This window comes from Elgaria multicarinata, chromosome 2, assembly GCF_023053635.1.
Source record: "Elgaria multicarinata webbii isolate HBS135686 ecotype San Diego chromosome 2, rElgMul1.1.pri, whole genome shotgun sequence".
NCBI classification, from domain to species: domain Eukaryota; kingdom Metazoa; phylum Chordata; class Lepidosauria; order Squamata; family Anguidae; genus Elgaria; species Elgaria multicarinata.
This window is the reverse complement of record NC_086172.1, coordinates 163,792,423-163,811,576: the sequence shown is the minus strand read 5'-3', so window position 1 is coordinate 163,811,576 and position 19,154 is coordinate 163,792,423. Positions and strand designations below refer to the sequence as shown.

Here is a 19,154-nt window from a genome sequence, read left to right as displayed (position 1 = left end):
TTTGCCGTCACCATTCAGCATCTGCCGCCTGAGGTGACCACCTCACTCTGCCTAACAGTAGGGCCGGCCCTGAACCAGCAAAATGAGAATACCTTATTTTATTTGGAACAACTGGTGTTTAATGTGGGGTTTTTGACCACATCCAAATTGGTAATTTCTCGTTGTGGTGAACAAGCCAAATGGCCTGTTTGCCATGAGCAGAAATAGCTACCGTAGTAGCTCACAAGGCAAAAGGCAAACAAATAAGTAAAACTGATGGTCTGAGTAGAATAGTTCTGTGTATTTGCCTTTAGTCAACAGAGATTTTGCCATACGTACTCTTTCCGTTCTGTATGTGTCTTTGATACAGTGCCATATTCCACGATACGTCGATTCTGTCTGTATTCTCACCTGTAAAGTTGAAACAATCCATCATACTCAGCATCTTTTGAAAAAATAATTACTAACATTTTATTTTTTAAAAATAGCATTATGTTTGCAAGACTATGAAAAGGATTTTTTGTGACACAGTATGATATATATATATCCTTTTTTCTTTTCTTTTTTAAGAAGGACCATCTCTTTCCATAGGAACTTGCCTGTCAAAGACCGTTAGATGTTCCCCTACCTAGCAAGGTTAAGTTGCTGGCAACTCGAAACAGGGCCTTTTTGGTAGCTGCATCCCAACTGTGGAACTCCCTCCTGGGGGAGGTGGGAATCTCTCCTATATTTTAAAGTAGGGCAAAATGTCAGTAAAGATGGCAGAAAGGCAGTAAAGACTGTTCTATTCTGTCAGGCTTTAATGCTGTGTAATGCTTTATTAGGGTGACCATATTTTGGAAACCAAAAAGGAGGACAACATGGTTGCCATGTTAAAATTATTTTTAAAAAATTATTTTAAAACTTCAAACTTTAAAAAAAAAATCCTAAAACTCAATGGATGGACAGATCTGTTTCAAACTTGGCATAGCTAAAGTCCTTGTTAAGAGCAATCATGGTGCCAAGTTTCATCTCTTTATCTTTAAAAATAACATTTTTTTGAAAAAAATTAAATCCTCACATTTTAAAAAATTCCTAAAAATCAATGGATGAACAGATCTGTTTCAAATTCGGTATGGCTAAAGCTCTACCTAAAAACTATCATGGTGCCAACTTTCATCTCTTTATCTTTAAAAATGACATTTTTAAAAATAATAATTTTAAAACTTTAATTAAAAAAAAATCCCTAAAAAATCAACGGATGAACGGATCTGTTTCAAATTTGTTATGACTAAAGCCCTTCCTAAGAGCTACCATTGTGCCAAGTTTCATGTCTTTATGTTAAAAAAATGACGGAGTTATAAACATTTTTGTTAATTCCCATTAGAGCTGCTCTTTGGAGAAAATCCGGATTCCCCCTCCCTCTCCCGGATTTGTCAACAAAAAACCAGGAAAATCCAGTCATATGGTCACCCTAGCTTTATGCCACTCTTCAATTTTTAATTTTAAAGCCGCTCTCAAATTTTATTATAAGGCATGGCTTTCTCTTTTGTGTCTCTTGATTATATAATACATTTTGATGATAATAAATGTGTTATTTCATAGTTTATGTGCTGTGTGAAGAAGTACAGAGTGATCCATCTTCCTGCTTTTCTTTTTTTTAAAAAACCAAACAAAATCTAGATTAAAATTTATCTTAAACGTTATTTCTTTATTATTCGTTGTTCACTAAAGTACTTGGAGTCTTCCTTTCAAAAATTGTGACTGTGGGGATTAGATACATGATTGTTTTGATAGTATTTTAAAGAAATTAAATTTGAAATACCTTTATTGTATCCAGTGGATAACCCACTGCAGCACTAACGCCACCTGAAACAAATAATTACTTGTGAACATGTTTTGGAAGTTTTATACTTATACATTTTAAATCTCACAGAGGAGAGAATAAATTCTTCAAGCTGACTGAAATAAAGATTCTCAAACAATTGCATACACCTGTTCCTGCAGCAATTCCCCCCTCCCTTTGCTCTGAAATTGGGGGTTGTATATACATATGATGGGGCCCAGTGCTTTAAAATTCCCAACAGATCCACTCTGTTCATCTTGTCTGGATGAGGTTGCCATGATGACATCAGACATCATGGTAATAAAGTGCTCTCCATGGAAAGCAAAGCACTCAGAGCGTAGAGACTCTGGAATGGGGACCTTGAAATAGGTGGTTAGCTTGCAAGGTATACACTGAAATATCAGGTTCGTAGTTTGGGGGTACTCTTAGATCAAGTGGCCCTGGAAGCTCTGAGTGCCTTTTACCAGCTTTGGCTGGTTTGCCAGCTACGGCCTCTCCTGGACAGACATAGCTTGGCCATGGTGGTACAGACATTAGTAACCTCAAAGCTGGATTACTGCAATGCGCTCTATGTGGGGCTACCCTTAAAGCTGCTCTGGAAGCTGGAGCCAGTGCAAAATACAACAGCTTTGCTGTTGTCCGGAGCTGCACATTTCCAACATGTAACTCCTCTGCTGAAGGAACTGCACTGGCTGCCTATTCGCTACTGGGCCAGGTTTAAGGTTCTTGTACTAGTATACAAAGCCCTAAACAACTTGGGTCCAGGTTACCTGAGTGTACGCCTTCTCCCCTATTAACCTGCCCAGTCACTGAGGTCATCTGAGGTGGTTCCACATAAACCCATCATCCTATTGAAGTCCATCAGGGGTAGAGCCTTCAGCATAGTGGCCCCCTTCCTATGGAATTCCTTGCATCGGGAGGTCAGGCAGTCACCTACTTTGTATTCCTTCCGGCACCTCCTGAAAATGATTGTTCCAGGAAGCCTTCCCTTCATGACCAGCTGCTGTTTATTTTGCGCTTTGTTTCTTTTATAAATATTTTAATGTGTTTATTCTGTTTTGTTCTATTTTATCTGTTCATTGCTCTGAAATTTTGAATGGGGAGCAGAATATAAATATTGTAAATAAAATAAATTAGTAATAGGAACAGCTCCGCACCCTTCCAGACATTGGGTGGCGCTAGAGAACATGTTGCATCAACAGCCACCTGTCTTGTTCATCCCCCTTGTCATCCTGTAACTTGATTGGTTCCTTTCTCTTATTCCCTTTCTCTTCCTCTTTACCTCTGCAAAAGGCAATATGTGCTCTCTCTCCCAGAGGAAAGCAAGTAAGCATATCTCATGACTTCGCTTACTTACACTCATGCACCCAGCTTTAGGGCATGCTTGTACCATACAAATAGTGTGGCCTTCTTCAAAGATGTCTATAAATGTGCTAATACAGTATATGTTGACTTGAACTTCTTGTAGACTGGCTCTAACCCGCGTTTCCCCCTCTAATAATAAATGCTGTGTTACCACAATTTCTTTCTATAAGGCAATTCTTCTATCCAATATATCTAGCACACACCACCCAGATCTGAGGATCTCAAAAGTGCAATGCAGGGTGTGCATGGGTGTGTATGCTTCTTCAACTCATAAACTGGTGTAGCCAGGTTCTTGTAATTGTGTTGTATTAAGTTTATTATCTACTAACCTTATTGTTAAAATGAGCTGTGGAGTAAATGCTCTCAAATTGTTTGTACTCTGTTAGGGGCAAATGTGGTCACTTAGCAATTTATTTATTTTCATAAGCAAAAGGGGGGAGCGAAATCAGGCATTTGTGTGGTTCAGTGTGAAAATTTCTTTACTATTCAGCAAATTAAAAGATTGAAAAATACAAGAAGGAGCTACACCCGGACATTGCAGTTTGAAATGCTCATGTTCAAGATACCTACTATATTCCTCCTGCCACCCAGTTTTCCATCCACCACCCCACCCCCACCCCAAACAGCTTTCCATAGCCACTGAGCAAGCTCAATCATTATTGAGTTATGGGGTTTTCTTTCCCACCACCATAGTTTTTTCCCCTAAAGATTTCTTGCACTTCTCCAACCCTGAGCGTATTCAGACAAAACGCTAAGCTGCGGTTCAACAAAAAACCTATGGTTCAAAACAATCCATACTCAACCACTGAGTGTAGGTTAGCGTGTTCTGTTTCTATGAGTGCAGGCACAAACTCTGGGATCTGTGCCCTCCAATTTCACAATGGATCGATCACACCATTTGTGCCACCTGCACATATTGGACAGGGATGCCCCATGCAACCCCTCACACACCTAGAAAATGACCGTATTCATACAACTACCTAGTCATAAAATCAGTCCATTTAGTCTATTTGACTGGCAGAGGTATTTCCCAGGCCTGCTGTCAAGGAATCCCTTAAGGTGGGAAAGCTGAGGCTGTGCTGTTTGACCCCAACTCCCATCAGCCCCAGTCAGTGAGTCAATAGATAAAAGGGCCAGACATTGACCTGGAAACCTTGTGCATGCAAACCATTGGTTTTAGCATACTGCCAGGGGCCCTCCCTCAGGGCCACCCCCCATTTTTACTCTAGAGTAGGTATGGGGGTGATTAAAAAAAATCAAACCCCACCCCAGTCCCTGGGTTCTGATCAACATCAGGCGCACAGCATTTACTTTATAGTAAAAAAGAAACAAACAAACATAGGTACAGATTAGCCTGGTTCAGACAACATGCTAAAGCTAAACCACCCTGCTTAACCACAACATGGTTAAGGTAGGGTGACCATATGAAAAGGAGGACAGGGCTCCTGTATCTTTAACAGTTGTATTGAAAAAGGAATTTCAGCAGGTGTCATTTGTATATATGGAGAACCTGGTGAAATTCCCTCTTCATTACAACAGTTAAAGCTTCAGGAGCTAGAGTGATCAGAGGCACCTGCAGCTTTAACTGTTGTGATGAAGAGGAAATTTCACCAGGTTCTCCCTATATACAAATGACACCTGCTGAAATTCCCTTTTCAGTACAACTGTTAAAGATACAGGAGCCCTGTCCTCCTTTTCATAGGGTCACCCTGCATTAACATGGTACATGCCAGACTGATGCCTTTTGTTGTATTTCAAGATAGCATTTTCTCCAGGGAAAAAGACCTCCAAGGCTTCCAAGATACAGGAGCCCTGTCCTCCTTTTCATAGGGTCACCCTGCATTAACATGGTACATGCCAGACTGATGCCTTTTGTTGTATTTCAAGATAGCATTTTCTCCAGGGAAAAAGACCTCCACAGCGTTTTCCAAGGCTTCCAAGATACAGAAGCCCTGTCCTCCTTTTCATATGGTCACCCTATTAAGTTAAGGGAATGAATTAACCTTAATGCATTCCCTTAACCATTATGTGGTTAAGCAGCATGGTTTAGCATGTTGTTCGAACCAGGCCATTGAAAGTAATGTCGGTTTGGGGCCCCAGTTAGGTGTCTCAGAGAAATTCCGACTTGTGAAAAAAACCAACATGTTATGCCTACTTCACATGATAAACTTTGAGTTTGCTGACATGTAGCGCTTCCCCACTGCAACTGCAACATTTGGAACCTATAAACACGCTTGTTTGTTTCACCATGTTGTGCTCAGGCTAACCATGCACAGCACACTGCTAAGGGAGTGGAGAGTATCGTTGAACAAAAGCAAAAGGATCCGCAACCCGAGAGGAAACAGCTTCTCAAAGTGCGGCCGAACGGAATTGCAAAGCGCTGCAGCGTTGTAGCAGTCGTACCCCACCACAGACCGTATACAAACGACACCCTCCAGGCAGCTGTTTTGCAAATGAGACATGGGCACAGCTGAGAAGTCTCAGCTATTAAGTGGACACAAGTGGGACCTGCAACAAAATGTTGTATAGGCAATGGTTGGGATGATCTGACCTGTTGTGCTTGGGACTCGAGAAAGGGAATTCACTTGCCCACCCCAGTTTTCTATTTTTCTTTTCCAATGACATTCAAAACCCCATGGCTCCTAGTGACCACTGAGCGTGCTCAGTCCTCAAGCTGTTTGTGTGGGGGGGGGGGGGGGACTTCGGCAGCGGTTGTTGTTCTGCATACCTTGGGCTTCACCCAAGCAGGCTGATCCTTCCCTCTTGTTTCTCAGTGGTCCTGTTTTGGCTCAAATTCTGTCAGCACGGAGGCCCTGATTTTGCTTTTAGAGGGACAGACAGAACATGGTCCCAGCATAACACTGAGGAAAATCAGGGAGCGGGGACAGCACCAAGTGAATCTCATCTTCAGCGCTTTTCTGGATACCAGGTGACCTTTCCTAGTGCACCAAGAGTGACAGTAAAGGCTTTTTAACATTCTCCAGGGATTTCCACACGCCAGATATAGAAAGCCGTAGACATTTCTGGGGCTTAAAATAGTCTAAGGGGGGCAGAAGCTGAACGCTGCTGCCACAAGGAAAACAAACAGCCACACTGCAGGTCTTCCTCAATCCCAATGAATGAACTTTCTCTTCTGTTAACTAGGAAATGTATGTTTAGCATGAGCCTAAGCGTGTTGACTCTGAAGTCAGTCCTATATTCAGTTCCATGGAGACCTGTTCCCTGGTACGGTTACATAGGGTTGCAGCCTTTGTTTTCCAGAGCTGCTCAGATTCCCTGCTCCGTTGACCACCTGTGTGTAAACAGGCCCCCAAAGAGTGGGTTACTAGCAGGGCAAACTGAAAGAAGAGCTAAAGCCCAGATCACATCTCGTATTTTGGCATATTATATCCAAAGAAAGTATATAGGGGAAACAGAATGCTTTGACTTTGATCTACAGATTCTCCTGTGCAGCTAGATTCTATATAGGGTGGCCATATGGAAAAGAGGACAGGGCTCCTGTGTCTTTAACAGTTGTATAGAAAAGGTAGGATGACCATATGAATAGGAGGACAGGGCTCCTGTATCTTTAACAGTTGATAGAAAAGGGAATTTCAGCAGGTGTCATTTGTATATATGGAGAACCTGGTGAAAAAATCCCTCTTCATCACAACAGTTAAAGTTGCAGGAGCTATACTAGAGTGACAAGATTTAAAAGAAGGCAGAGCACCTGCAGTTTTAACTGTTGCGATGAAGAGGAAATTTCACCAGGTTCTCCATATATACAAATGACACCTGCTGAAATTCCCTCTTCATCACAACAGTTTAAGGTGCAGGAGCCCTGCCTAGCGTGACCAGATACAAAAGAGACATCTCCATCTCAGGGCTCAAGTATTTCCCATCAGAGCTGACTGGCCAAGTTTGTCAGGGGACCCGCCCAGCTCTCTGGATGCCCTCGCAGAGTGGATGGGCGGTGATGGCTTGAGCTAAGCCTTTGTGCTGTTTGCACAGTACAACCACACATGACGCCCAAACCTGAACAGACCGCAAAAAGAAGACAGGATCTGCAGAAAGGCATCTTTGGCTGCTACAGATGCCATAAAAGCTGTTGGTTATTTTATATTAAGAGTTCAGGATAGTTTTTCCAAGTTTCCTTTCGCCTATCAAGGATGCTCTCATCAACTGGATGATCATCATCTGACTCTCACTTGTTTCTAACAGGGCCGGCTCTACCATAAGGCAAAGTGAGGCAGTTGCCTCAGGTGGCAGATGATGGGAGGCAGCAGCAGGGTGTAGGAGGAGAAAGTAGCTGTGTGTGCTGCCCTGCAGCCCCTAAGATAGCCTACTGTTCTCAGGTGTGGTGGAGGATACTGTCCCATCGTCAGTGTTGAAGAAAGATTCAGATGCCAGCTCAGTTGGCTTTTGTACACAGAATGGGAGAGGACACCCATCTTACCTTTTGCCTCAAGCAGCAAAAAGTCTTGGGTCAGCCTGGGTTTCTTACAAGGAGGACCTGCAATAAAATGTTGCTGTGTCGAGTGCTGCTGCTGTTCAAGATTCCAGCCACTGGATTGTATTTAATTGCCCCTCCTCTTTTCCATTCTGCAATCCCCCCCAATAAATAAGAGAGCTGCAGTCCTATGCACTGTAAGAAATGTTGCCCATCAGCAGTTAGCACTTGGACAGCAAGATAAACATGTCACTTGGGTACAGTTGTCCGCACTATGCTGAGATGCACTGAATTTCTTTTTAAATGATAAATAGATCAAGCAGGTCTCTTTATGTTCCTAAAAGTGTGTGTGTGTGTGTGTGTGTACACGCGTGTGTTTAATCCAAGCAAATAATGGGTCTTGTTGGTAGTTTGTATTAGTCGTACATTATGTGTTTCAGATGTACTGTAATCTCACACTGGGTGGGCACCTACATTTCATGCAGTTGTTGGTGGTGCTGGAGAGGGGAGACCTGATGTCAAAGAAGCCTGAAGGTGGCTGTATGTGGACCTGACAACCCCACTTCTTTGGGTATTTCAGGAGATCAAAATCCATGTCCCTCGAACACAAAACCTTATATATGCCTGCCCGAGACTTGAGATCTGTTGTGGCACCCTGACTGTGGAATGCCCTCCCCTTAGAGGCCTGACTGGCATCAACGCTGATTTTATTCCAGTGCCAAGTGAAAACATGACTTTTTAAAAAAGCCTTTAATGGTTAAATTCACTAAGATGGCACATTATTTTAACCGTTTTACTTGTTTTACTGCTTTTAAATTACATGTTGTTTTAACTTGGTTCATGGTTTAATTTGTTTTTAGCTGTGTATATTTGCTGTTTTATATTGTATGCTTTTATCTGTACACCGCCCTGAGATCTTAATGATATAGGGCAGGATATAAAAGTTTTAAATAAATAAATAAAACCTGAAGGAACAGGGAGAAGCCTTAAAGAACAGATGCAGATAAGAAGAGCCATGCTGCATGACACCAAAGGTCCATCTAGTCCAGCATTCTGTTCACACAGTGGCCAGCCAGCTGTTGACCAGGAACCCACAAGCAGGACACAGGTGCAATAGCACCCTCCCACCCATGTTCCCCAGCAACAGGGGCACACAGATATTCCTGGGGTGTTTGAAATAGTCCACCGCTGTATTAATCATTACACACAGTAAGCTAAAGAGTAGGTTCCCACAGTAATTTGGACTCCTCCACTTCTATGCATAGTCTCCCAGCAGGAAGTGTGTGTCCATGCATAAGTCTTCTATAATGACTAAGAATGTTTTTACACTTGCCTCAAAGATTCAGGGTCAATTATAATAACCATGTGAATTAGGTTATTCACAGGTTTTGCAGCTAGGCCTTGAATCTGGGACCTTGGAAGTACCAGCTTGTGCACAAAGTTTTGCCAAAGGAAGGAACCCAATAGAAACCAGGGCTAGATCTACACTACTGTTTTATAGCAGTATTGAAGTGCATTGATAACTGTTGGGCACAATCCACACAGAGCTTCGGCTGTTGGGTGGCATAGAAATGCAATAAACAAGTAAATATATATAAATAAAACAAATAATTCCATATGCCACTTTCATGGTGTTGCTTCCTGCTTTTTATTCCACATCTGTAATGGTTTGATATACTGTAAGTTGTAGATCTGGCCCAAGTAGACCTTCAAGAGACCATTCAGCCAGACCACATCTTGCGACAAAACCTATAAATTCTTCCAGGACAAGTCTGCCTCTTTGTCCTAAGTGACAAAGGGTACATTGCTGCTAGCAAAGGGACTCATCCTGTCCACCCTTTACCACTGCCCTCTCCTTGTCTCAACCAATGTTGTCTCATGTGGAGAATGTGGAAAGGGAGACATTTTTAACTCTCTCTCATAATATTAGAACCCAGGGACATCACATAAAGCGTATTCATGGGAGATTCAGGACAGACAAAAGTGCATAGTTAAACTATGAAATTCACTACTACAAACATTTATAACCCACTGTTTTTCCTCCAATGAGCTCACGGTGTCGTACATAATCCTTCCCCTCTCCATTTTATCCTCACAACAACCCTGTGAGGTAGGTTAGGCTGAAAGTCTATGACTGGCCCAAAGTCACCCAGTGAGTTTCTATGCCCATGTGTGGACTAGAACCCGGATCTCCCAACTCCCAGTCCAACACTCTAACCACTACACCTTTAGAGACAGCCTGGAGGAGAAGGCTATCAAATAGCTACTAGTCCTGATGATTCTATGCTATCTCACACAGTGGTCAGTCAGCTGCCCATGGGAAACGCACAAGCAAGACATGAGTGCAATAGCATCCTGCACACAGGCTTACTGCCTCTGATACTGGAGGAACCACATCCATCAGGACTAGTAGCCATTGAAAGCCTTCTCCTCCAGGAATTTGTCTAGCCACTTTTTAAAGCCATCCAAATTCGTGGCCATCACTACAACTTGTGGTAGCAAACTCCCCAGCTTAACTATGCACTACTATTGTTTTTTTCAGTTCAATCTTATACAGTTCAATCTCTTACTCAGAAGTAAGCCCCATTGAGTTAAGTGGGACTTCTTCCAGGTAATTACAGTAGGGATTGCAGCTATAATGTGACGACTGAATTTTTACATCCTTGTTTTTAATTGTTAACCCGCTCTGAAAACCCTTTTAGAGTTGAAGAACGGAGTATAAATAAATATCTGTAAAGTTTTACAAATTTAAAATAGTTTGAATCAAACCACTTGATAACATTAACATGGTATATGCTAGACCAGCCTTTCTCAACCTGGGGCGCTCCAGATGTGTTGGACTGCATCTCCCAGAATGCCCCAGCCAGCAGAGCTGGCTGGGGCATTCTGGGAGTTGTAGTCCAACACATCTGGAGCGCCTCAGGTTGAGAAAGGCTGTGCTAGACTGATATCTTTTGTTGTATTTCAAGATAGCATTTTCTCCAGGGAAAAAGACCTCCACAGCATGTTCCAAGGCTTCCAAGTCAGAGCAGATTCCTTTGTTATCACAGTCTCCAGTTCTAATGTTTAATGCAATTACATTAGACTGGCAACTTATTTGCACATTGAAGAACATCCAAGATCAGAATGCTTCAAATCTCAAATGTTGCAATGGTTATTATAGCTGTGGTTTTAAAGAAAAGCAGCCAGTAAATTAGGGATGGGTGAGAGTTTAGTTTTAGTTTGATTTTCATAAGACTTCCCCCAAATTCACAAAATACTTCATATTTAGGATAGAAAGCACTTAAGATTTTCTAAAAAATATTTTTTTAAAAAAAATGAAATTCAGGAGAAAGCAAAATGGATGAATTTGCCTATTTGCACAATAAATTAGGGTGACCGTATGGAAAGGAGGACAGGACTCCTGTATCCTTAACAATAGTACAGAAAAGGGAATTTCAGCAGGTGCCATTTGTATGCATTTTCTATCCGGTCACTCTAGCTACACCAGAGTATAGCTAGCTATACTAGAGTGACCAGATACAAAAGAGGGCAGGCTCCTGCAGCTTTAACTGTTGTAATGAAGAGGGGATTTCACCAGGTGCTGCATGCATACAAATGACATCTGTTGAAATTCTCTTTTCTATACAACTGTTAAAGCTACATGAGCCCTGTCTTCCTTTCCATATGGTCATCCTACAATAAATACAAGGTTATATCTGTACCTCAAAGGTCAATGGCTGTGTTCACACATCACATTGACCCATACTCAGTGGCTGAGTGTGGGTTGTTGTTGAATCGTGGGTTGCATGTGGCTTGTTAACCACTCTGAACAAGCCAACAATAAACCATGAGTTCTCAAGGTGCCTTGTTCGAGAAAAATAACATGGTTAACAAGTCCCCCGTCCCCCAGGGAAATGTCCTGGATTCAGACAACATGCTAACCCATGGTTTAACAAACAAGCCAGAGTTCAACAACCCACACTCAACCACTGGGTGTGGGTTAGTGCATTGTGTGAACCCAGCCAATGAATGCATCCTCCAGGATCCACATTAATGGAGTAGTGTGCAGAGCTGTCCCATAGGGTCTGTAGAGTCCTCCCCCTCCCCATGCCAGGTCATCTCCACCACTGGACTATCAGGTGCTCAGCACCACTTGCTTCATAAGCATCCATAAGCTTGTTTCCTTCCCCCTCTCCTTCCCTAACTCCTCCAGGCTCCAAGTGTTGCTCTTTCCAAATGTTGCTTGGGAGTAGCCTCCACACCTGGGGAGAAATGTGCTTATGGCTGCTTGAAGTGGAAGCGTAGAACTAACGGCCTGGTTATAATGCTGTACACTAGTAGTTGCCCAAAAGGAGGCGGCTAGAGGTCTACTAACGCCTATGGCCCAGCTCTACAATGCTACTGTATGCATGCTGCCCACCTGCAGGATTGCACCCAATTTCTCCAATTGGCAGCATGGCCCAAAGTTATGGTATTTTGGTCATACTGAACAGTGTAATACTGAAAGCAAGCTCTGCTGCAACAATGTGGCTCCCCAACTGAAATTATTTGATTTCCAGAGGGGTAACCATGTTAGCCTGGTGCAGCAAAAGCAACAAAGGAACTTGTGGCATCTTAAAGATAAACAAATTTATTCTAGCAAAAGCTTTCATGGACACACTGTACACTTCATCAGATGCATGGAGTGTTGACCTCAAATTGGCAGAGTTATATATACCTAATGGGGGCAGGAGGAGAGAGAGAGATGTAGGCTGCATTGTCAAAAGGAATTGAAATGCAAGAAGTACCGACAGTGATAATTACCTTAACAGTTGCCATTCACAAAATGTTGCTGGGGTGAACACAAACATCATTGCAATGATGAGACAATTAACATATGCAGTGTAATTTAAAAAAACAACACAAACTTTTCCACGGGAGATAAGGGTTGAACAACATGATGGATTGTACTTCAGCAATTTCACATTGATTAGCTAAGAACAGCTGCCAGAATGTTTAGAAGATCTGGCACAGGTGAATCGGTAACACTCTCTACCGTCTGTATACACATGCCATGCACTCATCTAACCCTCTCTAGTAAAGATGACACCGTGCATATTTCTCTAGTAAGTTCCTCAGAATCATAGCCATGGAATACTTTTGTCTTGTGCAATCTTCCAAGTAACTAGGCCAGGATTATTTATATCAGAGCCAGATTTCACTGAGGCAGGCCAGAATGAATCACAGAAGTGTATATTTGTTGAATATGCACTTGTATTGATGGGTAAACTAGGGTGACCATATGAAAAGGAGGACAGGGCTCCTGTATCTTTAACAGTTGTATTGAAAAGGGAATTTCAGCAGGTGTCATTTGTATATATGGGGAACCTGGTGAAATTTCCTCTTCATCGCAACAGTTAAAGCTGCCCTCTTTTAAATCTGGTCACTCTAGTATAGCTCCTGCTCTTTAACTGTTGTGATGAAGAGGGGATTCCACCAGGTTCTCCATATATACAAATGACACCTGCTGAAATTCCCTTTTCTATGCAACTGTTAAAGATACAGGAGCCCTGTCCTCCTTTTCATATGGTCACCCTAAGTAAACTCTTAAAAACTTAGGGTGTAGAATGTACTTGCAGCCTGGCTTGGATCAATGACATGACAAACTTACATTACACAAGAAAATATAAATCCATATATGTCGACTGTTCTGAAACCCCATATCTGTTAGAGAATGCAGCAGCTGGGGTGCTCACAGGGACACCTACGTAGCTCTGCTCATATAAAACCTGAGTTAAAAGAACTGCACTGGCTGCCTGTTAGCTAGCGAGCCATACACAAGGTTAACTTATTATCCTATAAGGCCCTAAACAACTTGGGACCACCATACCTAGCAGACCGCCTTCCCTTCTATATACCCAGATGACAGTTATGATCTTCAGAGGAGGCCCTACTGGCCATTTCAAGATGAATGGAATGCCACCACGAAGAACCTCAGCATTGGGCCTTCTCTGTAGTGGCACCCACCCTCTGGAAAACCCTCCCTCATGCGGTTCAGGAGATGGAAAATGTAATGTCTTTTAAACCCCTCCTAAAAATGTACCTCTTCACACAGGCTTTCCCTGGACTGTAATCTATCTGATTTTATATTGCATTCTTAAGCATTTAACATTTTAAATTTACTGTATAACTATTGTATTTTTATAGTTTTAATTGTACACTGCCCAGAGACCCTTGGCTATTGGGCAGTATAAAACGTAATCAATAATAATAATAATAATAATAATAATAAATCCATTTTATTAAGCCTTTCTATGTGCTTAATCCAGAGGTGCATTGATTCCATGCTGTGTTCAATCTGCAGGTGTGCTGACCCAATAAGCCACAGGCTTCAAAAGGTGTGCATGATTTCATGGCCAAGGTACCAGAGTTGGATATATGCATCATGTCTCTTGGACAAAAAACACACAACATTTTCAGGTATGCGGATGGACATCCAGTGGTGTCAATTAGTTTCCTCCAAGTCTGGGTTCTCCATTGGAGCTGATGTTAGCATTTGGGGCGGGAAGGGGCAGAATACCAAAGAGAAATGAGCAACGTGGTCTGAATCTCATTGCTTTGCATCATGCAGATTTTGGCCTTACAACATCTGCACAATGCTCTCCTTGTGGAATGCTGTTCCAGCACTCTGGACGTCCACAATCCAAGCATGCATGGTGTGTCTTTGATGAGATTATCCACCTGGACCGCCTCAGTTTACACTGGTCCCACCCAAGGTCCACACAGCACCTGCGCAGCCTGCACAACTGTTTACTAGGGATGTGCTCCGCTTCTAATCAGACCGGAGAATTAGAAGCGGAGCGGGGGGCTTCGCCTGCCCTTAAGGAGGAGGCGAAGAGGATTGGGTGGCCGGCGGAGCATGGCGAAGAGGATCAAGGTGAAGGCGGATCCTTCGCCTCGATCCGGAGCTCCGCCGGAAAGGTAAGTGGGGTTTATCGGGCCCTGCCGCTGTCGCTGTCGCCCATGCAGCGACGGCAGCAGGGCCCGGTAACCCCCCTCCCCGCCCTCCTCTCCCTTACCTGCCTCCGTCCGTGGTCCGTCAGTGTCTTCAATTGAGCCCGCGGTTCAACCAGGAAGTCTGGGCAGCAGGGCCCGGTAAACCTCCCACCCTCCTTTCCTGGCCTTACCTGGCGCCACTCCCCTCCACTGCGGAGCTCCGATTCGGAGCCGGAGTTCCGCGGCGAAGAGGAGCGGAGTATGGGCGGAGCGGCACGGAGCGGGCCGACCTGAAATTTTCAGATCGGCCCACGGGGCGGAACGGGGGGTCCGTGCACACCCCTACTGTTTACCATAGAGATGTCCAAGTGCCCTTATCTAGACCACCCTTCCACAACTGGGTGCCAACCAGATGTGTTGGGCTGCCATTCTTCCCAGCATGGCCAATGGCAATCCAACACCTTTGCAGCATGCCAGGTTGGGGAAGACTGCCCTAACGCATGCACCCGGAAGGAGCTGCATTGCTGTGAAACTCCCTTCTGGGTGAGCCTCTAGCAACAGCCTTCTCCGCTAAGTCTCTATTCCCCTTTAACATCACAACATTGTTACTAATGCATAACTTCGCAACTTATATTTATTTATTTATTTATTTATTACATTTCTATACCGCCCAATAGCCAAAGCTCTCTGGGCGGTTCACTTGTAACTGACCATTCTAGAAGGTCTATCTATCCTACAAACATGCTGTTTATCCATCCCATCCAGTTTCTTATTTCCCTTCAATCCAAATCCCTACGTGCCTTCAATCCAAAGACTCACCTCTTTCCTCTCTGCCTTATGCGAACTGGTCTACTGTACCCACACAAAAATAACAGCTCATGTCTTCCCTCCAGCCTCCATAGCCTGAGAAAAGGATGATCCAGTGGTGTCAACATCACTGGAGTGGACTAAAGCAGACGGGGCAGATTACAGAACGGGGCGCTCCTGCATCTTGATTCCGCTTCAGTTCCCCAGAAAGTTTCCGATTCACACCTTGTGGGATTCTCATACACTCTCGCCTCCATTGCTCAGTTCGTTGCCTTTAGAATATTGATATGCGGTCATATGAAAGAACCAGATGTGGTCAGGTTCCTGGCACTAGAATCAAAGCCGCTATTTACAACCTGGTCTAACAACATGCCTGCTTGATTCCTTTTCAATCCTCTCTTTCTCGGAAGGTGTTTAACTTGAGAATGACCATTTCTGGCCTGGGGATCTCCGGGGAAGTCAATCGTAAAGCGATAATAACAGCTGTCTCTCTTCATCAAGAGGCTGCCGGATCGTTTGCTTATTTATTTATTTATTTATTTATTTATTTATTTACCTCCAATGGCTCCGGCAATGAAATCCATCTGCGCCCAGCCAGCTGTCTTTGCTCGTCCCGAACGGAATGCTTGAGCACGAGGGGTGCTGCAAGCTGCCTTTCCAGGAAAGAGAAGCCCTTCTGAATGGACAGGGTGGGGCAGAGCAGTAGGCTGCCGTGAGCACCACTGGCTTCCCGTGCCTCTCCCCGAAGAGGTGCTTCAAAGCACACGTCGCTGATTTAGCAGGACAAGGCTGGGACTTTGAGTCGGCCGCAGGAATATTGCCAATGCATGACTTCGTAGGGCAGCGCTGAACCATTGCAGGGAACAGAAACCTTCCTCCCGGTGCCTTTTGCCCTGTAAATCACCAATGGCCAATGAGTGCTAACAATGAGCTGGATTGGGGCCAGGTTGCACTTGGGATGTGCTTAAAGGACAGTCAGGTCCTTGTTGCCTGGTTTACCCAATCCCTCGGCTCAGCAGGGAGCGATGAGGACAATCAAGCTTGCTGTTCAGGTCAAGTGGGCCATAGGTAAGCAGGTACAGGGTTGTCAGGACCTCATCCAGGGAAGAGAGGCAATAACTCAGTGGTACAAAGCATGCTTCATATGCCTGAGGTCCCAGTAGGAGTGGCCCAAGCCATTTTGCTGCCTGAGGAAAAGGAAAAGATGGCGCCCCCTCCCATTCCATCTACAAAGTCTGATGGGATTGTCAATTGAATCAGTCTTCAACAACCCTGAGGACAGAACAGCATCTTTCACTGTACCTGAAGGTAGCAGGCCAACCGATGGAGTCCAGGGAAGGCCTCATAACACATATCCTCTCCTCCAACACTTTGCTGCCACCTAGCAACATCTGCCACCTGAGCCTGTTATTTGACCAGCACTCCCTAGTATACCAAGGAGCAGAGCAGGCTCTACAGGGCTGGAGAGGGCACTCAGTTGCAACCGAGTTGATGGCCCTCCACATCTCACTGTTCCATTGTGAGGCTAGGGCCTCGGCTGGATCACCAGCTCTCTCCGTTGGATTCCATCAGTCTCCTGGGGCGGACCATCCAAATGAGTCCCCACCACCACCCTTGCAGGAGAGGAGTAATACTGTGAGTTCAAATCTCACCGGGAAATGGTCCGACCTTGACAATGGGTTTACTTGGACACCCACCCACCCCCAATCTTCAGACTACCCATCTCACAGCTTGGTTTCCTGGCATTTGCACATTTCCCCCATTCTAAAAGGCTGAAATGCCTCTCCTAAGGCTCAGTTACGGGCACCAAGAGCTTTAAGCTAAACTATGCTGGTATTTTTAGTATTTTGCCTCTGCCCCTTTCACCTTCGGCCCCACCTACCACCAGAAAACAGCTCTGGAGAGCTTTTCCAAAATGGAATTTGGCGCTCTGGATGGAAGAGTTTCAACGCCCCTGCACTGTGCCTTTTGAACTCTTTTTCCAGCATTCCCAATGCCTGCCCTCACTCCCAACAGGACTCTGATTTTGCCCTGTGGCAAGCAGGGCAGGCAAGAGGAAGGAAAGGGCATGAGGTTCATCAGAGCCAATGTGGTGTAGTGGCTAAAGTGTTCGACTGGGAGTCGGGAGATCCGGGTTCTAGTCCCCACTCATCCATGGAAACCCACTGGGTGACTTTGGACCAGTCACAGACTCTTAGCCCAGCCTACCTCACAGGGTTGTTGTTGTGAGGATAAAATGGAGAGAAGGAGAAAGATTATGCCTTGGGTTCCTTAGAAGAAAAAGGCAGGATATAAATGCAATAATAAATAAAATAAAAATAAATGAATAAATAAGGTAAATAAGGTCCACTTTCCCTCCAAGTGGACACTGCAGCTTCCAATCGTTTGAGGGCAGGGAGCAGTGGCTCCGATTTCAGTGAGGGTGTGATTCTGTTCTGGGTTTTGCTCAGAACTCTAAAGGAGCTATCCATTTGGGGGCTAGGGTTCAGCACCTTGGATATCTCCCTTGGAGTTCTGGCTGGTTCTGAGAGAAACCCAGAATGGTATCACAGCTCCACCAAAATCGGAGCCACCAGCCCCCACTGGCAGTGCCCAGTGCCCAAGGGTAGCACACATGTCTTGCATGCAGAGAATCCCAGGCTCATCCCCTGACATGGCCAGTTCAAAGGCTTAGGTAGCAGGTGAAGGGAACAACCTTTGCCTGAGGCCCTGAAAAGCTCTGCCAGCCAGAGTAGATATTACTGGGTTATATGGACAAATAGTCTCATCTGGTCCTTCCCTTCCATTCTCAGCTAATTTTTCAATAGTCCAACTTCATCATTGTGCTTTCATCCAACCCATGCCCAGCTCTCGGTGGGGAACAAAGTTTTTAATAACAGATTAAAATGATAGCCTATTTTGATGAAACAGACCAAATATACTGAAGGCACAATCCTATGCATAGACAGGAAAAAGTTGCACAACTCTCAGCATTCCCCAGCTCAGCAGTGCTGGCTGGGGAATGCTGGGGGAGTCGTATGACTTTTTCTTGTCTAAACATGCATAAGATTGCATCCCAAATGTCAGAGCGAACTAGAATCACCACTGGCCTTCCTGCACCCATTTCACAGATAAGTAGAGAACCTGACAACAGGACCGGCCCTACCAGGTGCAGTGAAGCAACTGCCTCCAGTGGCCGATGCTGGAAGCAGCAATGTCAGACCTCCTGGCTGGTCCTCCTGAGCCCCTGGGGATTATTTAGCTTGGGAAAAAGGACACTAAGGGGAGACATGATAGAGGTGTACAAAATTCTGCATGGTGTGGAGAATGTGGATACGGAGACATTTTTCTCCCTCTCTCAAAATACTAGAACCCAGGGTCATCCCATGAAGCTGATTGGTGGGAGATTCATGACAAATAAAAGGAAGTACTTCTTCACACAGCGCATAGTTAAATTATGGAACTCACTATCACAAGATATAGTGATGGCCACCAATTTGGATGGCTTTTAAAGGGGGGTTGGATAAATTCCTGAAGGAGAAGGCTATCAATGGCTACTAGCCCTGATGGTTGTGCGCTACCTCAAGTATTCGAGGCAGTAAGCCTGTGTGCACCAGTTGCTGGGGAACATGGGTGGTAGGGTGCTGTTGCACCGTGTCCTGCTTTGTTGGTCCCTGGTCGACAGCTGGTTGGCCACTGTGTGGACACAGTGCTGGACTAGATGGACCTTCAGTCTGATCCAGCATGACACTTCTTACGTTCTTATTTGCCTTTCTTGGAGGACAGAGTTGTGTGGACCACACACAGGCTGTC

The 19,154-nt window shown here is 44.5% G+C and overlaps 1 protein-coding gene across 1 annotated transcript in view; it reads right to left on the bottom strand.

The window, feature by feature from the left end:
* Positions 1–15,988, bottom strand: part of SLC25A47 (solute carrier family 25 member 47) — a 29,060-nt gene extending 13,072 nt beyond the window's left edge. The window contains exons 1-3 of the mRNA XM_063118056.1: positions 15,919–15,988; positions 1,784–1,827; positions 319–390 (exon numbers count right to left, since the gene is read on the bottom strand). Of these exons, the coding sequence (XP_062974126.1) occupies positions 319–390; positions 1,784–1,827; positions 15,919–15,946 (144 nt within the window). The 5' untranslated portion in view covers positions 15,947–15,988. The remainder of the gene's footprint in view (positions 1–318; positions 391–1,783; positions 1,828–15,918) is intronic.
* Between the last annotated feature and the right edge of the window lie 3,166 nt (positions 15,989–19,154).